Consider the following 24,420-nt stretch of genomic DNA (forward strand, 5'->3'; position numbering starts at 1 on the left):
GCCCATTCGCCTCAAAATGTTAGTGATGGCTATGTGCAAAACTTGACTGAATAATAGCTCTCCCTAATGACATAGTCTCACTTTTTCAATGCCGACCTCTACCATCCAAGGAATGCACCTTAAGCCAGATTTTGGAAATCTCTCCTTCCTGCCTTGTGTGGGAAATCTGGAAAGAGGGGAATAGAAGACTTTTTGATGACAAAGCAAGAAGATTTGAATCAGTCTTATCCTTAATTGAAGCATCTATTGTTGAGACAATAAACTACAAATTAGCCTTCTCAATAAATTTCAACAAAGTGTTCTCATCCTGGGATGACAGTATCAGATGTAATTGGAATGGAATCAAGATTCCTCCTACCTTGGGGGAAAAAACTAGTGCAAGAGCAGATGCTAAATGGTCTCCTCCAAAATAGGGTTGGATCAAGTTAAACTTTGATGGAGCCTCAAAAGGAAATCTAGGTGCCTCTGGCATAGGAAATGTGATGAGGGATCACAAAGGGATAGTAGTTTGCAAGATGGCCATGCCAATGCCACCAGATACTAACAATATAGTAGAATTCAAAGCCTTGCACCTAGGCTTAATAGACTGTCACAAACATGGGATCAAAAATCTTATAGTTGAGGGAGATTCAGTGATAGCAATTAATGCAATCAAAACAAGGAGAATTCCAAACTGGAGACTACAAGCAATACTTAATAGCATTTTAGAAAATTTGACCAAGATAGAGAATTTTGTTTCAAAACATGTCTATAGAGAGGCTAATACAGAAGCAGGCGAACTCTCAAAATCTGCAACAAAAGGTATTTCTCTACACTGGTGGGAGGATAACAACAATCCTCGTGGCTTTAATCTTTAAGTGAAAATATTCTCCAGGAAGAGTTCATGGACGTGGACGTACAAGAAGCCAATCTACTCCTCCAATGCCTTCTCTCACTCCTCGAGGAGAGGATTAATCAGATATGCTATTAGCTGGCTTCTTTTTGGCTACTTTTTGGTCGCCCTTTTCAGAGCACTTAGTTGGCTCTTGGTTTTCTTTTTTGTCTCTAAATCTTTAAAGTGAAACTTTAAGCGATGTCACAGAATCTAAATGATTGGTTAAAAAAGTTATAGTCTTACCAGCAAAGTGTTGGGGCTTCAAATTTCCAAATAATTTCAAGCACCCTACTATTAAAAATGGTGGTCACTTCATGGAAATGACAAATAATGGATGATTAATGATTTGAACAACTAGAGTAAAGGAGGATATGAATAAATTAATTCCAATGGACCCCATGAAAGACTAGTGTTTTTGATCTATAGAAAAGATGATATAAACAGAGAATTAAAATGAATGAAACATGAAAATATAAGAAATACCTATTTCAGAAAATCAAGTTTCCAAGCTCCAGTAAAAATATTAGATCTGTACAATGTGTTTTTGGTTGTAGACCATACAGAAGATCGTAACAAGGCTGAAAAGCTTGTTATTTCGACCTACATTAACGAAGATATCGACTTGGAATGAAATTATATGAAAATATCAAATATGATGAAGACCCATTTTAGAAGTGGATGTTTCCTACCACCACCAAAGATTTCAAATTCGTATCTGAAGTTTAAGGCAAACAACCAAAAAACCGAAAGATTAAAGTAAGGTTATTGACTAACTAGTTTGCATATTAATTTCAAAAGGTTTTGTTAATTTTAATGTAAAATGGTGACTTTTCACCTCAAAAGGGGTATGGTGCCCATTAAAACACATATATAAGTGGTTAAAAAATTTAGATATGAGGGGGGAGTCCTAAGAACAACATAATGTTGTAAGGATTGAATATCATTTTGTATTAGAGGTCTATAGGAAGAAGAAGTATCATTTTGTGCAAGCAAGCTGTAATGAAGTATTTACAAGTGCAGTTTATGTATGCAATTATTTCCTGAAGATTAATATACAAGGTTCACTATCTCTTTTTCCAAATATTGTATACACTTTTATGTTGATGAGTTATCTTTTTCCTCTTGATAAATCTGTTTATAGATTTGCTATGATGTGAATCACATGTTGTTGTATAAGGTGAAAGATTGAGTTCTTATTGTATGTGGGAAAAATGGATTAATAAAACTTAAAATGTGAAAATTACGATAAATATCAATCCACACACACTCACAGGACTTCTTGATGCAAGCTATGGAGTAACGTGGTGTTACTCAGCTTCCCAAGGAGGGTCCCATGGTTCTCTATCTCACAATGTCCCTCAAACCAATGTTTTGCTCTCAGATTACTGAGCAAAATGGTTTAGGGATGGCAAATATGAGAACGAGAGATGCTTTTGATTGATTTTAGTATGAGATGTGTTATAAGCTAGATGAGATGCTTGAAATGCAACAAACTAAATGATAAGATGATAGGGTTAGTATGAATACTGTCCTAGCACACTATATTTAATCTATGATTGAGCTAAAATGATAAATAAACTACTTTAGCATGCATGTTCATGATTAATTCTGATCTAAAAGAGGCTAAATGAAGAGCATAAGATGATATGAAAGCTTGAAACAATTTGAGCATAAGTGTGATGCTTCAAATTTGAAAGATGATTGTTAAGAATGGAGGAATGAGAGCTCTATTTATAGCACAAACAGGGCAATGGATGGTCAAGATTGAATGGTTTAATCAAGGGCCAAGTTTGAAAGTTGGGGATCTATGTGCACAATTTGCACCAATGACAGGGTGACAAGTGTCAACACAGGATTGGGTTGAAAGAAGAGGTTGGAGGCATTAAAGGCCTGAGGAGACCTCATGGTTATCTAAAGGCTAAGGGTCAATTCTAAGTTAGGTTTACCCACTGAATTAGGATCTAATCCAAAGATAAACCTTTGTGCAAATGATTAAGAGATAATCATGGTCAAAGCATTAATGACCTGATGAGACCCTTGGGTTGGATAGAGGTTGAGTCAAAACAAATGTTTTAACCATGTGGGAGGGTTTGAAATAACCATTAATGGTTATTGGAGACTTTGTGGATTAAGTGGTTGAAGGTTGGAAGCCTTCAATGGTTTTCAAAGACTTTAGGGTTTTTGGTGGTTGAAGGTTGAAAACCTTCAATGGTTATCCAAGACTTTGGGCCATTTGAGAAGTGACCTCCCTTTGCTTAGGGATGTGACAAAGTTTAGATGAGGGTTAGGTTAATTAGAATCGATTAGAAGATTCTAGAAGGGGTTAGGAAGGGGTTTGGGATTTTGCAAGTGGATGAGGGGATAATAGGATTTAATTGAATTATTTTGATTTTCATTCAATTTGGTTGGAATTAAATAAATTTGATTTATTCAATTTAGGATAACTATTTAATTAAATTTGAATTTAATTAAAAGTGGCTAGGAGGATTTAATTGAATAAAATGATTTATTCATTAAATGGTATAGTGAATTTAATCAAGTGATTTACTTAATTAAATAGAAGAATGTGGATAATTTAATTAAATTGGATTTAATTAAATAGGAAAATGAACATAAAATATTCATTTAGGAATATGGTCATTTTTATATGTCTACACTTATTGTTTGTGTAACACATACTGAACCTTCATAGTTGATGAGAAATTATTTCTTGAGTTGATAAGATATTTTGTCCACAAAGTGTCATATATATCCCTGGATAGAGGCACTGGTCTGTTATTGATTTTTCAAGGTTTTGATCTGTATGCATTCAAGGTCCTTGACAGAAAAGAATTCTTCCCAAATCCTATATGAATTGATCTATGCATGTCTTTTAGGTCCTGAAAGCAATCTCATTTTCAATATACATTCACAATCATTTATTTTCAAAGCATTCAGTTAAAGAACATAATAAAGCATAATTGCAGACAACAATTTGCCAGTTTGTAATTTGCTAAAAGGCTTAAATCCACTTTAAATAATCTCTTTTGTGCTTGAGAGTGTGAGGTACACTCACCTAGGTTTAGTGGAGCCTAAAGTGCAAAGGGATTTAGTCTTTGACTATCCCTGTTTGTTGGCCAAGACTGATTGGACTGCTTGAGAATTTGGCAAGTCTTTGGGTTTTTCAATCTGTGGTTTTGGGCACCAACAGATTGGCGACTCTGTTGGGGAGTTGTTACAAAGAGTATTCAGAATTTCTGGTGATCTTGTTTTAGATTTTGTTGGAGGAAGAAGCTCAGAATGTAAATTAAAGTATTATTCCTTTTGGGAGGTGGCGACTCTACCTAATAAGAAGTTTTATTTCAATTGGTGACTCTACTAGGGGAAGAGACCTAGAGGGAGATGAAAAAATTCCTTTTTAAAAATGTTTCAAAGAAAGCCTTTTATTCCAGATGGCATCAGGCCATTGGATCTCAAGGGCTTTCAATGTATTCCAAACAAGTTGTTCTCTAAGCTTTCACAACTTGTACCAAAATTCCATGGGGAATATGATGAATCAACAATTGATCATTTGGATGTATTTTATACATTCATAAAGGATTATGAGATTTATGCAGAAGATTATGTGATGAAACTATTCGTTGGGACATTAAAGGATGATGCAAGAGAAGCTTATGAATCACTCCCTACACAGAGCATCTCATCATGGAGGGAGTTGGAGCAATGGTTCCTTGATGTATTTCATGATGCAGGTGAAGAAGGAAGCATGTTCTATGAGATAAAGGAAGATCACAAATACACTATGGAAGCAGAATCCTATGTGTCTCCCTTGGATGAATTTTTAAATATAAAAAACAAGAAGATGAATCTGCAGTAAATTTCTTCATGAGGATGTTCAATATTTATCAGGAGATACCTTCAGATGTCAAGCCTCCATTTTATGAGTTATTAAATAAAATATATAAGTTAGGGTATGACTCTCATTTGTATAGTTTTCTTAGGTATCTACATGATGAAATTGTTATAGAAGATTATGGATGCAGGATGAGATCTACAGAGGGAACACAAAACCCTAATGAAGAGGGAAGTTTGGACCAGATTGAAGAAGAATCCATTGTTGATGAGACTTGTGTGGAAATAGACAACATGCAATATCAAAAGGAAGATTGTTTGCTCAGTAGTGAACAAATTTCAGATCTTCTAGATAGAGAGTATCAGAGAAATGCAGCAAAGGAAAAAGAGGTGTGTCACGGACAATAGATAGAATGTGCTCATGCACCTGGAAATAGGTTCAAATCTTTTTCAAATCAGTTGTGTGATGACATGACAGAGGATGGCTGCCATTCGGAAAAAACTTTATGTGATGAGTCCTATTTCTCTGATAAATATATTAATGATAGTGAGAGCATATATGATGACCAAAAAATTGAAGAGTCGTATAACTATCAAGATCATTTTAAATGTTTTACAAATCCTCTTTATAATAATGCAGATATAAATAATGAAATGACATACTGCCAGAGTATGTCTAACAAAGATCTCTATGTGTTTTCAAATCCACTATATGAAGAACAAGAAATATCTCCAGATGATCAGGAGATCTTATTGAGCAGTGACATAAATAACAATGAGGATACTTGGGAGCATTGTTATAGATCAGAAAAGTTGCATTCTCCAAAGCACACTCAGACAAATAAAATTGGTGATATAATTTTTTCAAAAATAAAGGAACATGTTCATGAGAAAAGTTTAGGGTTTCCAAATAATCTCTCTCTCCAACAAAAGGTACAATTGAAAAGTAAGCCTAAGTATGATTTTTTTACTTTAGGTTTACATCAATCACATAGGGGAGTAACAAATATAAATAAAAAATTCTCCCAATTCTAATGTTGATATTGTTAGTATGATTTCACCTAATCACAACAAGGAAATAAAGGTTGAAAGCCAACATCTCTCGAGAGAAATGGAGAAATTCTATAAAATAGGGATGAATATTGATGTATTTCCAAATATAAGAATATTTCAAAGGAAAAACCCTTATAAGGATAAAAGCATGATGGTTCAGAGGAATTTGATTTCCTATATGGTAAATTCAATAAGGAGGGGTAAAAAGCAATATGTCGGGGATGATTTAGAGTGTGTCCATAAAGTAATGAGAGATAATGTGATATTTAAAAATATTAGAAAGTCTCAAAAGATAGAACTTTATAAATCAAATGATATAACGATTTATAAAAGTTTGATGCCCTGTGTGGTGAAAACAAAAGGAGATTGGTGTGATTCTTTTAGCATGGAATATCAAGACAAAAATAAAATATATTACAACATATATGGTAAACATGAAAATATGACAATTGATAAGCTTTACGATGAAATTGGATTGGTTGATGATATGTGCCAAACTGGAATATTTTTGCATGATGAGAACCAGGTGTTTGATCCAGGAAAAATGAGTGTTCATGTTTTTGGGACCTAGGGGTGACCGTATGCAGTTTTAACATAATCTACATAAGGGAGGTGATTGGCAATGGTCTACTCTACCAGAGAAAACTGGATTTCTGCTATGCCCACAAGGGGTATACATCCCTAGACAGAGCCACTGTTGGGGCTTCAAATTTCCAAATAATTTCAAGCACCCTACTATTAAAACTGGTGGTCACTTCATGGAAATGACACATAATATATGATTAATGATTTGAACAACTAGAGTAAAGGAGGATATGAATAAATTAATTCCAATGGACCCCATGAAAGACTAGTGTTTTTTATCTGTAGAAAAGATGATATGAACAGAGAATTAAAATGAATGAAACATGAAAATATAAGAAATACCCATTTCAGAAAATCAAGTTTCCAAGCTCCAGTAAAAATATTAGATCTGTACAATGTGTTTTTGGTTGTAGACCATACAAAAGACCGTAAGAAGGCTAAAAAGCTTGCTATTTCGACTTACATGAAAGAAGATGTCGACTTGGAATGAAATTATATGCAAATATAAAATCTAATGAAGACCCATTTTAGAAGTGGATGTTTCCTACTACCACAAAAGATTTCAGATTCGTATCTGAAGTTTAAGGCAGCTGACCAAACAAAAACCCGAAAGATAGCTTAAAGCAAGGTTATTGACTAACTAGTTTGCATATTAATTTCAAAGGATTTTGTTAATTTTAATGTAAAATGGTGACTTTTCACCCCAAAAGGGGTATGGTGCCCATTAAAACACATATATAAGTGGTTAAGAAATATAGATATGAGGGGAGGGTCATAAGAACAACATAATGCTATAAGGATTGAATATCATTTTGTAATAGAGAAGTCTATAGGAAGAAGAAGTATCATTTTGTGCAAGCAAGCTGTAATGAAGTATTTACAAGTGCAGTTTATGTATGCAATTATTTCCTGAAGATTAATATACAAGGTTCACTATCTCTTTTTCCAAATATTATGTACACTTTTGTGTTGATGAGTTATCTTTGTCCTCTTGATAAATCTGTTTATAGATTTGCTATGATGTGAATCACATGTTGTTGCATTAGGTGAAAGATTGAGTTCTTATTGTTTGTGTAACACATACTGAACCTTCATAGTTGATGAGAAATTGTCTCTTGAGTTAATAAGATATTCTATCCACAAAGTGTCATATATATCCCTGGATAGAGGCACTGGTCTGTTATTGATTTTTCAAGGTTTTGATCTGTATGCATTCAAGGTCCTTAACAGAAAAACATTCTTCCCAAATCCTATATGAACTGATCTATGCATATGTCTTTTAGGTCCTGAAAGCAATCTCATTTTCAATATACATTCACAATCATTTCTTTTCAAAGCATTCAGTTAAAGCACATAATAAAGCATAATTGCAGACAACAATTTGTCAGTTTGTAATTTGCTAAAAGGCTTAAATCCACTTTAAATAATATCGTTTGTGCTTAAGAGTGTGAGGTACACCCGCCAAGGTTTAGTGGAGCCTAAAGTGCAGAGGGATTTAGTCTTTGACTATCCCTATTTGTTGGCCAAGGCTGATTGGACTGCTTGAGGATTTGGCAAGTCTTTGGGTTTTCCAATCTATGGTTTTGAGCACCAACACAAAAGACAATTGATTTATTTTTAGCAGATTAAGCCTGTTTTGAGTCGAGTTAGACTTGGGGCTTCGAATGTTGTCAGTATTTTATTTTTTAAAAATTTAATCATTTGTACATGCTCAAGAATATATATAGTCTTGCAGGGTCTTTGTGCCCTAGCTCTCTGAGGTTTACTGCAGCAAAATTGTAGAAATTTTGGTTTTCTGTAAATTTTTCATAAAAATCAATATAATTTCGTGACTCTGCCTCTTATCGACCCAAAAAAAAAGAATTAAATTAACATTTTAAAGAAGCCATTTGAGAGATGTACAAAAAGTTTACAAAACATACCAACTACCTAATACTACGCGGGCTCATCGGCCAACCCCTATCCCCTCTTCTCTATTTTTGCCAGCCAAGCCGAAGGGCGGGTCGGGTGTTGTGCCAGTGGGGGGTGTTGAATAATGTTATGAAAGCTGCCCGAGGGGCAATTCTAGTCATCTATGTGAGATTCTTCATAACTTATGTTCCACTTGAGCAACATCCATATAGAAAATTCGGTTTGTTAGCTAAACGCTAAAAACATGCAACATACTACACTAAAACCTATTTTTATGTCTGATAATCATGACAAGATTGAGATGAGCTTTGATAGCCCCAGTGGGAGGAAGCCTCGCACTTACCAATCGACGCACAGCAAGATCTATGCCATATTGAAAGGCCCCAAATAGGAAAAACTCTACGTCCAAGTATTCCAAATCAAGAGGAAATGAAAGCCAGTCTATCTGTCCAGTTATACTTTCCCAGGATAGTATCCTTATCCTCCATCTTGCATATGCATAAACTCTATTGCACCCTTACTCACACACACAAACACTGAAACTATTGGCAAAACGTTCTATGGAGTCAACTTCGTGATTCATGTCACACTTGTAAATGTCTTATGCCAATTTTATTATGAAACAATGAAAACCAAGAGAGAAATATACACATTTGGATGCATTTCCTGTTCCAGTTCAAATCCCTCTCAGCAAGACTAGGATGTGTGACTAATCTTTTCAAAGAAGATTCAAATGATTCACTGAAGTCCTTGACATCCAAAGGAGCAACTCTAGTCTATTGGTCCATAGGTTACGCAATCCTTGTAGGGGTTGTCAATAAGATATGGTGATTTCCACGAGTAGCAGATCAATTTACTCACATCAAGACCATCAAGGGGATGAAGATTCAATTCTCATGCTCGCACACCACACCTATGTAAAGCCACCATTTTGTCATGTGCAGGAGTTTTCACACAACAAAAAGAGCAAGGCGTAGCTTCCCTCCATGAATAAAAGATTGGTAAAGATTGCAAGGATTAATCCTAGGCACGTTAAAAGTATATTGGACAATTGTTTGTCAATTGCATGTTCTCAGGAAAGGAACATGCATTGGACAAGGCACTAATGGAAGAGGTACATCATCTCAAAATAGCAAGAAGACTCGAGGCTTTCAATTTCTCATTGGACGTAATCTTCTTTAGTTCAATGTTCATGAGTTCTTCATTAGCCAATTCCAGCTTGAAATTAATATTGCCTTTGGATCTTTCTTCTTGTCTCTTCTGCGATTTCTTAAAATCCACTCAACGATATAAATATGGATGAGCTTTTACGAAACATTTGGATGACAAAGGACCACAAATAAAGGAAAAGAGAAAAAAAATTAGCAGCATAGTATTGAGGATTCCCTTGTCAAGGTTGGGGTAATGTAGGCGAAAGAGGCTCGGATCCCATATCAAAATTTCAAACATTGAAATTTTTGTATTATATAAACAAGTATAAATAGCTATAAAAATTTTATGAATTTGGAATTTATGATTTCCATATAAAACTAACAAATAACAAATAGAATTCTAAAAACAATAATAAATAAAAAACAACCTATATATGTAGTAAATGATGGAATATCTAAAATTCATAGAGGTTCCTTTGTATGAATATGTGTGTGCAATGAAATGTGCTTTCAAAGGAATTGATTTGCCAAAATAACTCAAAAACATAAAACAAGGCAATAATCGAGACTAGACTAAACAAATATCAAAACATAAAGAAATTAATTGCAAACTAAGTATGATGATCTCCTTGTCAAGTAGATTTGCCCAATACGATCAATTTCAATGTGTGCTCATGAAAATTTGCCAGCATAATGGTGCTCTTAGGGCTTGGATGCATTAGATTAGAAAAATAGCTAAGTGTTAGTAGTATGAATGAGGGAGAATGGAATGGAGAGCTAGGATGCAATTTTGGAGATCAAGGGTGGAGGATGAAAGGTTGCTCTCAAGCCATGAGATATTGCCAAGTGGCAACATGGGGGAGCTTGAGAGGTAGATGGTAGTTGAGGAAGTACCCTTGGGATATGGACAAGATCTTGCTATAAAGGCATTTCTTGTCCATACACTCCAAAGGCACGAGAGGGCAAGAAATGGAGGAGTTTTAAATTCTTTGATGTGACCTTTTGGGGGAGGGCCCTTGTGGGCTTCCTTCCCAAAAGGAGAAAGCCTTTAAGGCTGAGTAGACAAATGGGGTGGCAATTTATGGAAAAGAGTAATTAGGAGGGCAATTATGTGGGATTAGGAATAGGATTAAAGGGCAAGTGGGAAAAGATAAAGAATGTGAAATTTGGAGAGAGAAAGGTAGAGAGAATCAAATAAAAAATTTCATTATGTTTGGACGAAAAGGGAAAATGCAAATTAAATTAAATAAATTGAAGAGTTTATTTATTTTAATAGATAGAAGGGCTAAGGGTATTTTAGACTAGGTGAATTAATTGAATTATTTACCTTAAGGGATAGATCAAAAAATAGAAGAATGGGATAATTAATTAAACAATAGTAAATTATTTAATTAATAAGGATTAGCTGGGGGAGACAAATTATTGGGAGTTGAGTTGGTCATTTCTCCCAAAAGATGCATATATTCAAGAAATTGCTACCACCCTAGTTAAGGATCTCATATGAAGTTGTTAAACCATGTCACAAATCCCGAGGGGAGATGTTGGACACATTCCAACAATCTCCCCCTCAGCATTACCCAAGGGGATTCAAACCTATGACCCGCTCTAGTACCACTTGTTGGAGTTGAGTTGGTCATTTTCCCAAAAGATGCATCTATTTAGGAAATAGTTACCAACTCAATTAAGGATCTCACAAGAGGTTGTTAAACCATGTCATGGATCTCAAGGGAAGATGTTTGACATGTTCTAACATAAATAATGCAAGTAAATTGACCAAATGATAGTGGTCAATTTTAAGAATGTACACTACAAGAATGTCAATACTAAGAGTATCATGGGGGCTTCACTAGCTAGGCAATATTATATCATGTGCATTCATATTGGGGAGTTTAATATCCCACAAATGAGGGTGCAATATATTGCCTATCGATGAAAATAGGGGGTTTTTAATTCTAGCTATGAAAAAAATTAATATTTGGTGAAAATAGGGGGGCTTTTAATTCGGGATGTGTATTGGGAAGGGGTGACAAAAAAGGAGTTTAGGGCAATATTTTTTGAAAATAGGGGGATTCTTTAGTATGTCATGAATGCATATGCTATAACCCAAGTTCACTAAGTGAAGTCCACGTGAAGAGTGTGCACTAGGATTTATAGATTAAATGCACATCAACATGGTACTTAGCTTACACATTTAAGTCAAAAGCTCAACTATAGAACTAAGAAAATTGTATACAACCTAATTTGAGGCACCCAAATCACTATTTATAGCCACAATTCCAACAAAAATTAGGTTGTTCCCCAAAACAATAATATGAAATTAGAGATTTACCAAAGACAGAGTGACATCTCTAAAAATTTGGCTCCTTGGAGTCTCTTGTTGGTGGAGGATATCACTACACTTCGTATCTCCATCTAGGGAAATCCCTCTATTGTGCATAACATAAGATAGAAGATGGTAAAGTTGTTTGGTATTCAATGTTGGATTAGTTTCTACAATGGATTTTGCATGTGAGATGTGATAAACCCTTACCCAAATTCCTTTAGAAGTACAAGGTAGCATGTGGATGCCATGAAGGAGACATAAATATGAAAATTGTGCTACCATCATTGCTAAGATTTGCAATGGAATGCTTGTGTCTCATGGGGCATTAATTGAACTTTTGGTAGCATATTGAATGACACATGCTATATGTGATAGAGATTATTGCTTTGATTTTTGGGAACTCACAATATCACAATATGTGGTGTTCTAACATAACTAGCAAGTCAAAACTATTGGCCTAAGAAGATCCCACTAACCTATGGTATATTATTTCACCAATCAAAATGAAATCAACAATTCACATGGACCAATGGCAAGGCTTCCTAACTAAATTATCATTTACAATAGCAAAAAGCCCTACAAGCTATTAGATATTCGTCCTACCCAACATATCCAACAACATGTGCGTTGACACTCTTAGAACATTTATCAAGCTAGACAAAATGCATCCAAACTTCAAATTGGGGGAAAAGGAACAATTTTCTAATGCCACAAGGCACTATTCCTTGACATATACAACTTGGTCATCAAAAGATTATATAATCATTATAGCTAGCATATGCCTTTTCTTTCATGGTGCAATGGAGAAAGATGCCCAATGGGGAAGGGAGATGGGATAGATAAAGGATGAAGCCAACCACTCCAAAAAGAGGGTGCATATCAAATTTACCAAATAAATTTATGATTAAAAATAAAGCTTGTACCAAGTAATGGATGTAGATCAAGAAGGGGCCTACATGCCAAATACTATGGGAAAGATAAACTAATCTCTATCAATTGCTTCATCATTTCAATGGTTATCCCAGATAAATAAATAAAATGGCTAATCTAGGAAAAGCAATATATTGATTAGGAATAAAATCACATAAAGAATATGAAACAATAACAATTATATGATACCAGCTAAAATACAACTACCACATACCATGCAAGACCTAGCTAAAAAGATCAATTTGATCGTGGAAGTTAAAGAGAAATCTAAGGAGAATGATGTTTGGTTTGCTAAAAAGATGCATTTTTATATTTAATAAAATGGTCCTAGTCTAATGTAATAAATTTTGATGTAATATCTTGTCCATATTGTTAGTAGTGCTAATATACTTTGATTCAGATTGATAGTTAGTTTTGATAGGTTTCTCATTGGTTGTATCTAGATATAAAGGTGCTTAGTTTTTGTTAACTGTCCTAAGCCAACAATTGTAAATGGTTGTAGTAATAGTGTTATAGAAGAAATTGCTAAGCATAGCTATTAGATGAACACAACAAAGAAAGTGCCAAACTTCATGCTTAACATGAGTGGATGATTTGATGTGGAGCACCCCAAGGGGGGAAGTGAAGAGTAATGGGCCCCCCTCTAGTTTTAATGAATGAAATGGGAATAATCAATTGAAATCAATCAATGCAATTCAATAGATAGCTAGTTGGTGTTATGTGTGTTCACTACTGTGGGACTGTGTGTGAGGTGGTAATTGATGTTGATTTCTCTAGTGCGACCTATGGGTAGTAGGGCTTACCACTCCCAATTAAAGAAACCAAATCATTGAACACATCACCCCTATTTTACCCATTTGTCAATCTATTAGGTGAGGCCTCGAGGCCCATTAATTGCATCTAGCCAAGGCCTTTGATCCATAAGAATTGCAATGGTGAATTGAACCACTTACCCCTATCTTCTCTCATTCCTTCTCACTCCAATGGTAACATATTCGAGTTGTTACGAGTATAAGGTAGAAACTAAGTACTTCAATCATGCACCCATGTTGACCTACTATTTCCAAACTATGTGGGTATCTAATGCACTTATCATTGCCATATGCCTATCCTCCTTCCAACCAACTATATCCAACTACCCACCACTTAAACTAAAACTTCCTCCCACTTGAGAGGGGATTATAATGGTTAGAGGGAATAATAGAAAAGGGTGCATAGGCTTCCTCTAACCTATGTAAGTTATTCTTCTAATGGGTTACTACCCAGGCACTAACTACCTAAGTGTCACTTCTCTTTTCATGGGATCAACAAGTTTAGATGATTCAAATCACGTACTTCGAAATACTATCCATGAAAGGATCAACTCAACCACTTCCATCATTAGATCATACATCACATCTACATGTCAATTGAGTAAATTGAGGATTGACTTATTCATGACATTGCTTTATTTTGTCAAACTCACTTCTCCCAAAAAATTATTGGCTCGATGGTGATCGATGTCTCCAAATCACTTCATCATTTCACTCCAACCATCGAGCTTAGTAAGGGCCTTTAGAGCATTCATGTCCCTCTCTTGCCCTATCCATAACAACAAGGCCCTTATCCACCCCCTCACTATAGAAAAGGTGGAAAGGGGGGACTCAATGACCTCTAGGGTGGGAAAAACCTTTAAGAAACCTATTCACCCCTCCACTATAGAAAGGGTACATATTTGTGTGGATTGTTGCTCATTGAGCTAGTTTTGTAAAATTTATTCTAATATTAAAAAATAACCACCAGAAACACAAGTGATTCTAACCTAGTTCAATAATAATATATCAGATATCAAACGCAATAAATATGATGCAAATAAGAAATATGTACACACCTTCTAAAGTTTCTTCTGATAGCATTAGAGATATTTCCATTGTATCCATGATGCTCATACTACTAAATTGATGCTCAAAACTATCTCTATTAAATGGCTTTGTAAAAATGTCCACAAGCAACATTGAACCTACAATACTTGACTTTGATTTCATCGTGTTCAACCAACTCCCTTATGAAATGATACCTTATCTCAGTGTGCTTACTTCATCCATTAAAGACTCAATTCTTTGTCAAGGTTATTGATGATACACTATCACAAAATATGGTTGTACAATCCTGATCTTGTTCTCCTTTCAAGTCAACTAGGATTTTTTGTATCCAAATAGTTGGACACACTGCCGCATTTGCTACTATTTACTTGGCTTCAACTATGGAAAGATAAACAATGGGTTATTTCTTGAAAGCCCATGAAATGACTCTTGATCCCAAATGGAAAATATATTTCTTGATGTACTATTTCTCTCATTTGCACTTCCTACCCAATCACTATACATGTATCCAACCAACCCTAACTCATTTGTTGTACTATACAAATTGCCAATGTGTGTCCTTTGGTGTCTCCATAAGTTTTGAAAATCAAACTTATTGTGTGCATTATATCAGCTAGTTGTTGTAAGATATTAAACTTCCAACCAAACTTTTGTACATAGTTGAATTCACATTGTTGTTGCAATCTTTCTTGCTCAATTCTAGAGCTGTTGGTGTTGATGTTGGTGTTGGTGTTGGTGTAGGCTTGCTATTTTGCATTCAAAAATTTCTCAAAATCTCGGCTCCATACTTTTCTTGAGAATAAAAATGTCATGTTTCATTTCTTGTACTTTTATGCCTAAAAAATAACTTTAACATATCTAAGTTTATCATCTGAAACTCTCTTTCCATGACCTCTTTCAAATCAACAATGAAGAAATCATCATTCCTTGTGAAAACTAAACCATCCACAAACAAGATAACTACCAAAATCTTACCATCACCTACCTTGATAATAGAGAATTGGCTCACCATCACTTTTGCTAAATTTATTACTCAACAAATATAGGTCCATTATGTTGTACGATGTGCATGGTGCTTGCTTCAACCTATACACTTTGCTTCCTTGCCCTGAAACTCCATAACTAAGTGGCTACTTCACATAAACTTCTTTTTTAGCACTCCAATCTAAACAGTTGACTTCTCATCCATTTGAAATCCTTTGCATTTATGTTGGTATTGCTAAGACTGCATGCATGATTTCCATCCTTGCAATGAGAGCATATGTCTCATCGTAATCTCTTCCAAGATGTCATTTATATCCTTTAACAACTAGTCTTGCCTTATGTCTTTCTATTCTTCTTTTGACATTGCTCTTGATAATATAGACCCACTTCACTCCAATAACTTGCTCATCGAGAGGCAGATATGTTGGCTCCAATGTTCTATTCCTTTATATTATATTTATTTCTTCTACCATGGCCTCACACAATTTATTTCTTTCATAGATTTCTCAAAATAAATTGGATCACTATGAGAAAATAATGAAAAATTCAAATCTTCCTCTAAATCTTCATCATAACCTTCACTTTGATAAATCTCTGGTAGACTTTTCCCCTTTTTTGGCATTAGGGAAGCAAGAGTGTGGTCTAAACTCTCATTATTAATATTTCTTTTTTGTGCAAAACAAATTTTAAGTTGTTTGGACTTTGTAGTTATGGATTGTGTAGGTCTAAACTGTTTTGGAGGACTGTGTAATTTAACTTTGCAGTTGTCTACATCCAAAGGTTTTTGAAGTTGACTGTTGGGCTTATACATGTTGTAGCATCAACTTGTTGCTCTTCATGCCCTTCATCTTCATCATCAAGAAGCACTCTAATTGAAAAACATGAAGAGATGTCCATTGTGCCATCCCATGACTCATTTTCGATGAACTCAACATCCCTATTGATTACTATTTGCTTGGTCAAGAAGTTATATAGCCCACATCCTTTGGACCCTTCACTATAGCCCATGAAGATGCATTTCTCACCCTTGTCATCCAACTTTTTTTTTTTTTTCTTTCGGTACCAATGCATATGCTACATACCCAAATACTCTAAGGTGCTTAACACTCCACTTGCATTTTGTCCATGCCTCTTGTAGAATCTTATCACAAATAGCCTTTGTGAGACTTCTATTTATCAAATAAACTATTGTTGAAACAATCTTACCCCAATATTTATTTTAGAGTCCCTTCGCTTTCAACATACTTCTTGTCATCTCCACAATGGTCCTATTCTTCCTCACAACCACACCATCTTGTTGTGGAGTATAGCTGATTGTCAACTCCATTTTGATGTCACGATGCTTGCAAAACTTCACAATTCATTGGAGGTATACTTTCCCCTTTACTTAACCTTAGGACCTTTATGGAGTGTCCACTCTCCTCAATCTAGGCTTTAAAAAATTTGTCACTTCTCAAAAGCTTCAAACAATTGATAGTATGATACTTCACATTTACTAGTACTATAGACTCTACAATGGTTTGTAAACCTCTAACAATAGCCTTCTTGGACAAAAGACTCAAACTAGAATAACCTAAATGTCCATATCTTAGATGTCTAAGTCTAGAGGGTTCTTGAATGACAATCTTGAAGACAAAATGGTGTTGTATTTCTCATGCCTGGGAGGTACAGCTACACGTTGGGTTGATAAATAAGTTTGTGTCTTCAAAGGAAACACTCTATTCTTTGTCATTGGAACCATTGCTACCATGTTCTTGCTCCCATTCTTGTCAAAGATAACATATTTACCTTACTTCATCAGCACTTTGTAACATTTTTAGACTAGCTATCCAACACTTAAGAGGTTGTGCTTTATCTTTGGGGCAAAATGCACATTCTCTATTTCCTTCTCAGGTGACATCATGACTAATCTTTTGCCCACAATTGAAACTATTTCATTGTTCCCCATCTCAAACTTAACATTTTTATCAATAAATGCAAATATACTTTCATTTTATGTGGTTGTTGCAACTGTTGTCCAAATACCAAACTTCAGTGCTACCTTGCTCACCAACGTTGCACATGATGAAAGCCTTTGATTGATCAACTTTAGCTACTGTTTCATCAGCCACATTTGCATCCTGTTTTGACTGATCTTGTTGCTTTTTCCAACGCTCACTTGCATAACGACCATACTTGTGACAATACTAACATTCTACATTTTTATCATACTGCTGACTTGAAAGGTTGCTATTTTTCTTAGCTCTAAAGGTGGAATGAGAGCTGCTTGCTCCCTCTTGATTGTCCATTCATCCAAATTTGTCTACTCCCAAAATGCCCCTTCTAGAGCTATTTCTACCTCTTCCCCTAGCTCTTGCATTGATATGAGTTTTGAAAGCTTACTTTGGGAGGGTGTAGACATGTTTAGGTGTTGCTCATAGGTTTGAAGTGTACTAATCAACTACGAGAGGTCTTTGGTCTCTTCAATAACAATGACTATTGCATCAAACTTAGAAGGCAGGTTTTTGAAGATTTTCTTTACAATCCTCTACTCTTATATTGTCTCACCATTATTCCTCAAATGTTTTATCAAACCAGAAACTTTTGAATGAAATTCTGAAATGGACTCATCATCCTTGATTTGGAGAGTTTCCCACTCCCTTTGTTGTTGGTTTGGAGGATTTCCCAAGCCTCCTTTGTATAGTTAGTTGCTACTATTTTGGGGAGTATTCTGTCTATCAAGGCTACCTCTATCAAACTCAATGCTTTAACATCTTTAAACCTTTGGCTCTAATACCAATATAATGGAAATAAAAACCAAAACTACAAATAGAGAAAGCTCTAATACAAGTTTGATTGATTAAAATCCAAAGTAGATGCCCCAAACTACAAATAGAGACAAAGCTCTAAACTAGTTTGATTGATTAAAATCCAAAGTAAATACACAAAACACAAGCACAAACACAAAGACTATTGCTCAAATCAAATTGAACACAACGGAGGTAGCTGGAGCAAAATAAACTATTTTCAATTCAAGATAAAAATGACATTTACAAAATATTTCATAATCAGATTACACTGTTTACAAACAATTCTGCCCAAACAGCATAGTTCTGCCCGCCAAACAGTTTAGTGATTAATATAAATTTATCATTTGTCTCCAGTAAAAATTAAAAAATAAAAAAAACTCATGTTAAGCTACAGCTCATATAGACTAGCTAGGACTTGAACCTAGGACCTTCCAATTGCTAGTGGAGCACTCTACCAACTGAGCTATTTGCCCTTCTATAGCCAACTCATCATCAATCCAAGTCTGGGTTACTTCCAACACCCACTTAAGCCACACTGCAGGTGCTCGGGCCTCATAGCCTGACTTTGATACAACATGTTGAGCTACAATTCATATGGACCAGCTAGGAATTGAACATAGGACCTTCCATTTGCTATTGGAGTCCACTACCAAGCAATTGGCCCCTCTATAACTAGCCAATCATTGGTCCGAGTGTGGCTTATTTCCAACAAAATATAGGGGAAAACAGACATAGACAAGAGAGGTTTAACCAGAGCTAAGGAAGAGACGTGTGAATATTTTGGGACTGGCATGAAGATTGAGCAATCCCTCCAAACTAAGAAGCGTGATTGCCTTGGAATTTCAGCCAGAAAAATGGAAATCAAGAGTTAAGTGCTTGAGACTAAGGAAATCACCGGGATTCGTAGATCCAATCAACCCTTGTCCCGGTAAGTCAAAAGCACCAAAAGAAACAATTTTTAACTTCTAAATGCATTTGCGAAATTGGGTAAGATAATCAACATATGAGCAAATCATTATCAGATATATTTGTTGATGATCGACCATTCCCTTCTTTCATTTTCTAATCTGTCTGTTGTTTTTTGGTGATATAGAAGGTTACTAAACTACAGGTATAAAAAACATAACCCCTATTTAGCAAGTACTGCGGTTCATTCCTGGCAATTGCCAAATGTCAAATACTTGTAAATTCGTAATGATAGAGAAGCTTCATTAATGGAAGTGATTAATTTGAATGCAACTCTAGTGTCATAGCATGAATCCATTTTTACTCACGATAAAAATTGAAGATTCATAAAACTTAAATCTTAACTAATTATAAAAAATAATCATTATTTAGAAATTATGTATGATGCATTCTCATGATTTTTTTTCTTAAAAGGCTCATCTCTAGGTCAAACCAAATCATAGAATTATTATGTGGGATTTTTTATCACGGTATGCAAATGTTCAATTTGGAAAAATAATCAAGCAATAAGAAACTGAATACAGCAAACTTGTCCTGATCATACACTAAAATTATGCTCTGCAGCCATCTCATACAGAACATATACATGAAATGTAATATGAAAATATATTGCAACCGCAGTCTACAGACTTATTGAATTATCTATATATAGTTAAATAGTAATACCAATGCTACTGACTTCAGAAAGGGAGGCCGATGAGAGAACAGCATCACACTCGACACTTCATAATAAGTCTATGCAGAGAACAATAGAAGCTAAAAGGAAAATGGAGTTCTCAACTTAATGTCCATCTGAGACATAAACAGGCATTTTATTTATCCTCCTAAAATGATCCTTACAAAAAATATCATGATTCTTACTGTTTAAAATACCTGTAAATACATTTTACAGACATTACTCCTATCATTTGCTTAAAGCAATGCTGATTCCTGCTTGCCCTGCTTACAGATGCCTTTTCTGAAGTAGTCTGTTGAATTCATTCTAATTTCTAATATATAGAAAATAAAGTGTATGAATATCCTTTGCTGCCAGTGATAGAATTGGGCAGCCAAAGTAATCCTGAAGATATAGAGGTGCTCAAGATAATCTAACATTGATATCCTTGAAGGGTCTCAGGCAAAAACGTCTTATCAACTGTGGTGAAAACACATATCCAGCTTCAATAATATGGTTTTAGAAAAATTCGTTACGAATGCACAACTTATTAAATCAAAAGAAAACAATGGATATAAAGTATCTAAATACATATAAACAAGAAGAAATCATCAAAACCTTGAAGATAACTCCTCATCTTAAATGAAGCAGAAGATGCTCTGGATTTTCAATCAGAAGCTTCCACTTGTTACAAAATTTTGCTACAGCTGCACCATCTATGACTCTGTGATCAGCGCCAACTATAACCTGCAGATGAAAAACAAAAAATTATTGTGTGCAAACGTTTGAAATTTTCATCATTGGTTAGAAACTTCTAGACCTTGGTGTGTACACCAAGTACCATTTCTCTTGAAAAACTCACAATTTCTAATTCACCATTAATCGTGCATTTGATGAAAGCAAACAAGTAATATGATAACGAGATTACTAGAGGAGTGATTATGAAAACTAAATTGACAAAGTAACAACGGCAAACAAGTAATATGATAACGAGATTACTAGAGGCGTGATTATGAAAACTAAATTGACAAAGTAACAACGGTTAATAATTAATTCCTCGATGATTTGACAGAATGACAATGCTAAAACTAGATGATTTGAATGAAGAGACATTTTTTTGAAATCCGAATTTGGATAGACAACCAGAATCAAATTGATTTTTGATGAATAGAATGGAGATTTATAATTAAAAATTATTAAGTATCTCCATATGAGAGGATAAATAGAAAAATTAAGAATGAAAAAAATCGAGATTTATCCCCACATAAGAGGATAAATAGAGATAATTAATGAATAAAATTTATTAAATATCTCCTCATAATAAATAGATATTATGGAGAATTAATAAAATAAAATTTATTAATTATCTTCATTTTAGAAGAAGATAAATATGATAAAATAATAAATATAATTTATTTATTTACTATTCATATTTATGGGTTAGGTAATTAAATAAAATGAACATATTTATTTAATTAATAGGCAAAAGGGGCAAATAAATATATAGTAAATTTATTTATTTAATTTTTAAAAGAAAGGCTAGTTGGAAAAGGGGTTTGTTTCATTAAATAATTAATTAAACCTAGGAGGCAAATAAGTCAAACTGATGTCCAGAGCCCTCAATTTGATCAAATTGAGTCTTTAATTGAGTGAAATTGGGAAGAATTGGAAAGAAATGGAAAGAAAATGGGAAGAATTGGGGAAAAGTAGGTTAAAACGGGTAAATTGGGTCAAAGCAGATCAAAGGAAACAAAATGGGATCGAAATGACACCATGGGATAGGAAATGAGGTCAAAATGATGTTATGAGATTGAAATTGGGAGAAAATGATGCCATGGGACATGAAATGGGATCAAAATGATGCCAACAGGACAGGTTTTGGGACAAAATGATATCATATGACATGAAATTGGGGAACTAATAAAATTATCTAATCAAGACATCAAGAGATAGAAGAACAAAAGAATGACATAGAATCGATGAATGGTGAAGATTATACGCATGACATAAAGACATATTAAAAATAGGAGAGGCAAGCGTTGACCATTTTTTAGTGTCTACAATAGGCTGTCCTCCATGAGAGCACATCAAACTATTTTAGAGGCAGCCTTTATTTTATACATTAAGCCTCCTATGCAAGAGTAAAATTCCTTTTTAAAATTCTATTCATCTTTTGTTATGAGAGCCAAAATGTCTCTTTTTATCTCTCTACACTACATTTCACATGAAATAACAAAAAAAGGTTCTCTATTTTAAAAAATATTATACTAATTTTTTATTTCATGAGTTTTTCTCACTCGAACCCTAGTAATTGAATTATATTTATATTTTTGCCACACCATTCCAATGTCATAAATGGAACAGCCCTATACCATATTATTACATATATGTATATAATAATATATACATATGTATTTACAGAAATAAAAACTTTAATAGCTTATCTTCAGAAAATGACCACACATTACAATGAATCAATGGCTGAACAGAAATTAATAAATAGACGCACATATGAGAGATGAAGGGAAAAACAATACATACATTCATAAGTGAAGCAGGATAAACTGTCCCATCTTTTGAAAACCGAGGAAGCTTTTGGATTCTGCCAATTGCTATTATAGAAACCTCAGGCAAGTTTAAAAGAGGAGACCCAAATTTACCACCAATGGCCCCAAAGTTGCTAACTGTTATTGTTCCTCCAGAAACGTCATCTGAAGACAGCCTGTTGTTTGAGGCTCCTTGAATAAGGCGTTGAAGTTCCTTTGTAATCTATGAAGTAACAAAGAGAGTTATTGCAAGCAATCCAGAGCAACCCCTTTTAGATTAAAAAAAAAGATGAACATTACTCAACAAAAAGTGTTTTAAAAGAATAAAAGTAACTTGATCTTGCACAAAAAGCAGACACACACACTTTCTAGATATTCTTTCATTCAAAATCTGTTCATCCTGCACATATTCATGGAGGTGAATCGGCAGTTTCCTAGTATGCATCAATTGGATTGTGATACCCTCCATGGAAATGTGATGAGTGGAGGTTAGACATTGTTCGCTCCATAGGCATCTTTTTTCTTCAACTTATTAAGACTGGATACTCTATTTTCCAATCCCAAAAATAGAAACATGGAATTTATATTAAATACAAGTCTCACATTCATAGATTTTTCTGTAAAATTCAAGATTTAATATTCTGATAACTGAAATAGAAAATGAAACTGTAAATTTATTGTGACAGTGGGAATATTGTAAGGATTGCAGAAAATGAAAAGAGAACAGAAATAGTCACCAAACAGGTCTCTACAGGAATTGTTAAGTAATTTTCAATGCCAAATCAAATAAATGCAGAGGCATTACAATGAGTGAATTTCTAATCCAAAAAGATACAGATGAGGAGTCCCTCAACTCAACATTATGGACAGCAACATAACATATGCAATATCAACACAAGTCATGCCTAAACTAGGCCAAGGAAATAACAATGCAAGCAACAGTTTGTGGGCCACAATTTACAACTTTGAAAGAAATCAGATTACCATTACACTGAATGAAAATTATGATCACATATATGGCATGCTAGTTGGTGGAGACAAATGAGAAGGATGATGCACTCTTGTGCCCAAATTAAATTGCACAAGTTTAATTGAACTGTTAATTCTTAAATTATATCTAAGGCATGATCTCAACCCTCTAAAACATTTGTCATACTAAACAGGATGGATTATTCCTCATATCCACTTGCTTTCCTCATATGATCTTTACTGCAATCTTATGCCTAAATCTTGTAGCCCAAATGTAACTTAAGGGGTGATCCGTAATACTTAATCCTTGCATTATGTCAAAGGCATGGCCTCACACCCCTATGACCAAGCTAGATAAATCTTGCACCCTGCACTTTGCTTGTTGCTATAAGCAGCTCTAAGGACATTATAGTAGTTTATGGTTGAAAGGGAGAGAGAAATTACAATGATTACAATAAATGCTTGTATAAGCATAACGATAAACCCTATATGAAAGCCCTAAGTGAGGATAAGATTAGATCATGACGAGTGTCCTCATCCTATTCTATGAGGCAACATGACCTATGATTAGCTCAATCTGAATATAGAAAAGCACTCCTAAGTTTAGTTTAAGTGTAATAATGTAATAGGGGATCTAAGTAATTAATGATTGATTGATTAACTAATTACGCTATTATCCTAACTACTCCAAAAGAGAGAAAGAGTTGGGCACAGATATATTGTTGTCAATCCAACAAATAGTAGCAATGGCTAGAAGAATGTTCTTCAGCAAGAGAAGAGAGATCCTATTGACTTCTTAATTGAGGTCACAATTTAAACCAGTTTAAATGATAAAATCATGAAAATAGCATGCTGCCTCTCGACCTCATTGAGGGCTCACCCCCCAAACCTCCACTTGCTACCATTCCCCCACCATCCCCAAATCTAGATCCTTGGTTCCCTCATCCCCAAGACCTGACCCTTCGTCCCCCTGTGCAGGTAAATTGACAGC

At 34.6% G+C, this 24,420-nt stretch overlaps 1 protein-coding gene across 5 annotated transcripts in view; it reads right to left on the reverse strand.

The window, feature by feature from the left end:
- Nucleotides 1-19,800: 19,800 nt before the first annotated feature.
- LOC131049928 (lipoamide acyltransferase component of branched-chain alpha-keto acid dehydrogenase complex, mitochondrial) overlaps nucleotides 19,801-24,420 on the reverse strand; it is a 46,702-nt gene continuing 42,082 nt past the window's right edge. For all 5 annotated transcript variants that reach the window (XM_057984025.2, XM_057984024.2, XM_057984027.2 and 2 more), the window contains 3 exons: nucleotides 22,456-22,683; nucleotides 20,533-20,661; nucleotides 19,801-20,394 (listed from right to left, as the gene is read on the reverse strand). In XM_057984025.2, the coding sequence (XP_057840008.2) occupies nucleotides 20,548-20,661; nucleotides 22,456-22,683 (342 nt within the window). In that variant the 3' untranslated portion in view covers nucleotides 19,801-20,394; nucleotides 20,533-20,547. The remainder of the gene's footprint in view (nucleotides 20,395-20,532; nucleotides 20,662-22,455; nucleotides 22,684-24,420) is intronic.

This window comes from Cryptomeria japonica, chromosome 2, assembly GCF_030272615.1.
Source record: "Cryptomeria japonica chromosome 2, Sugi_1.0, whole genome shotgun sequence".
In the NCBI taxonomy this organism is placed as follows: domain Eukaryota; kingdom Viridiplantae; phylum Streptophyta; class Pinopsida; order Cupressales; family Cupressaceae; genus Cryptomeria; species Cryptomeria japonica.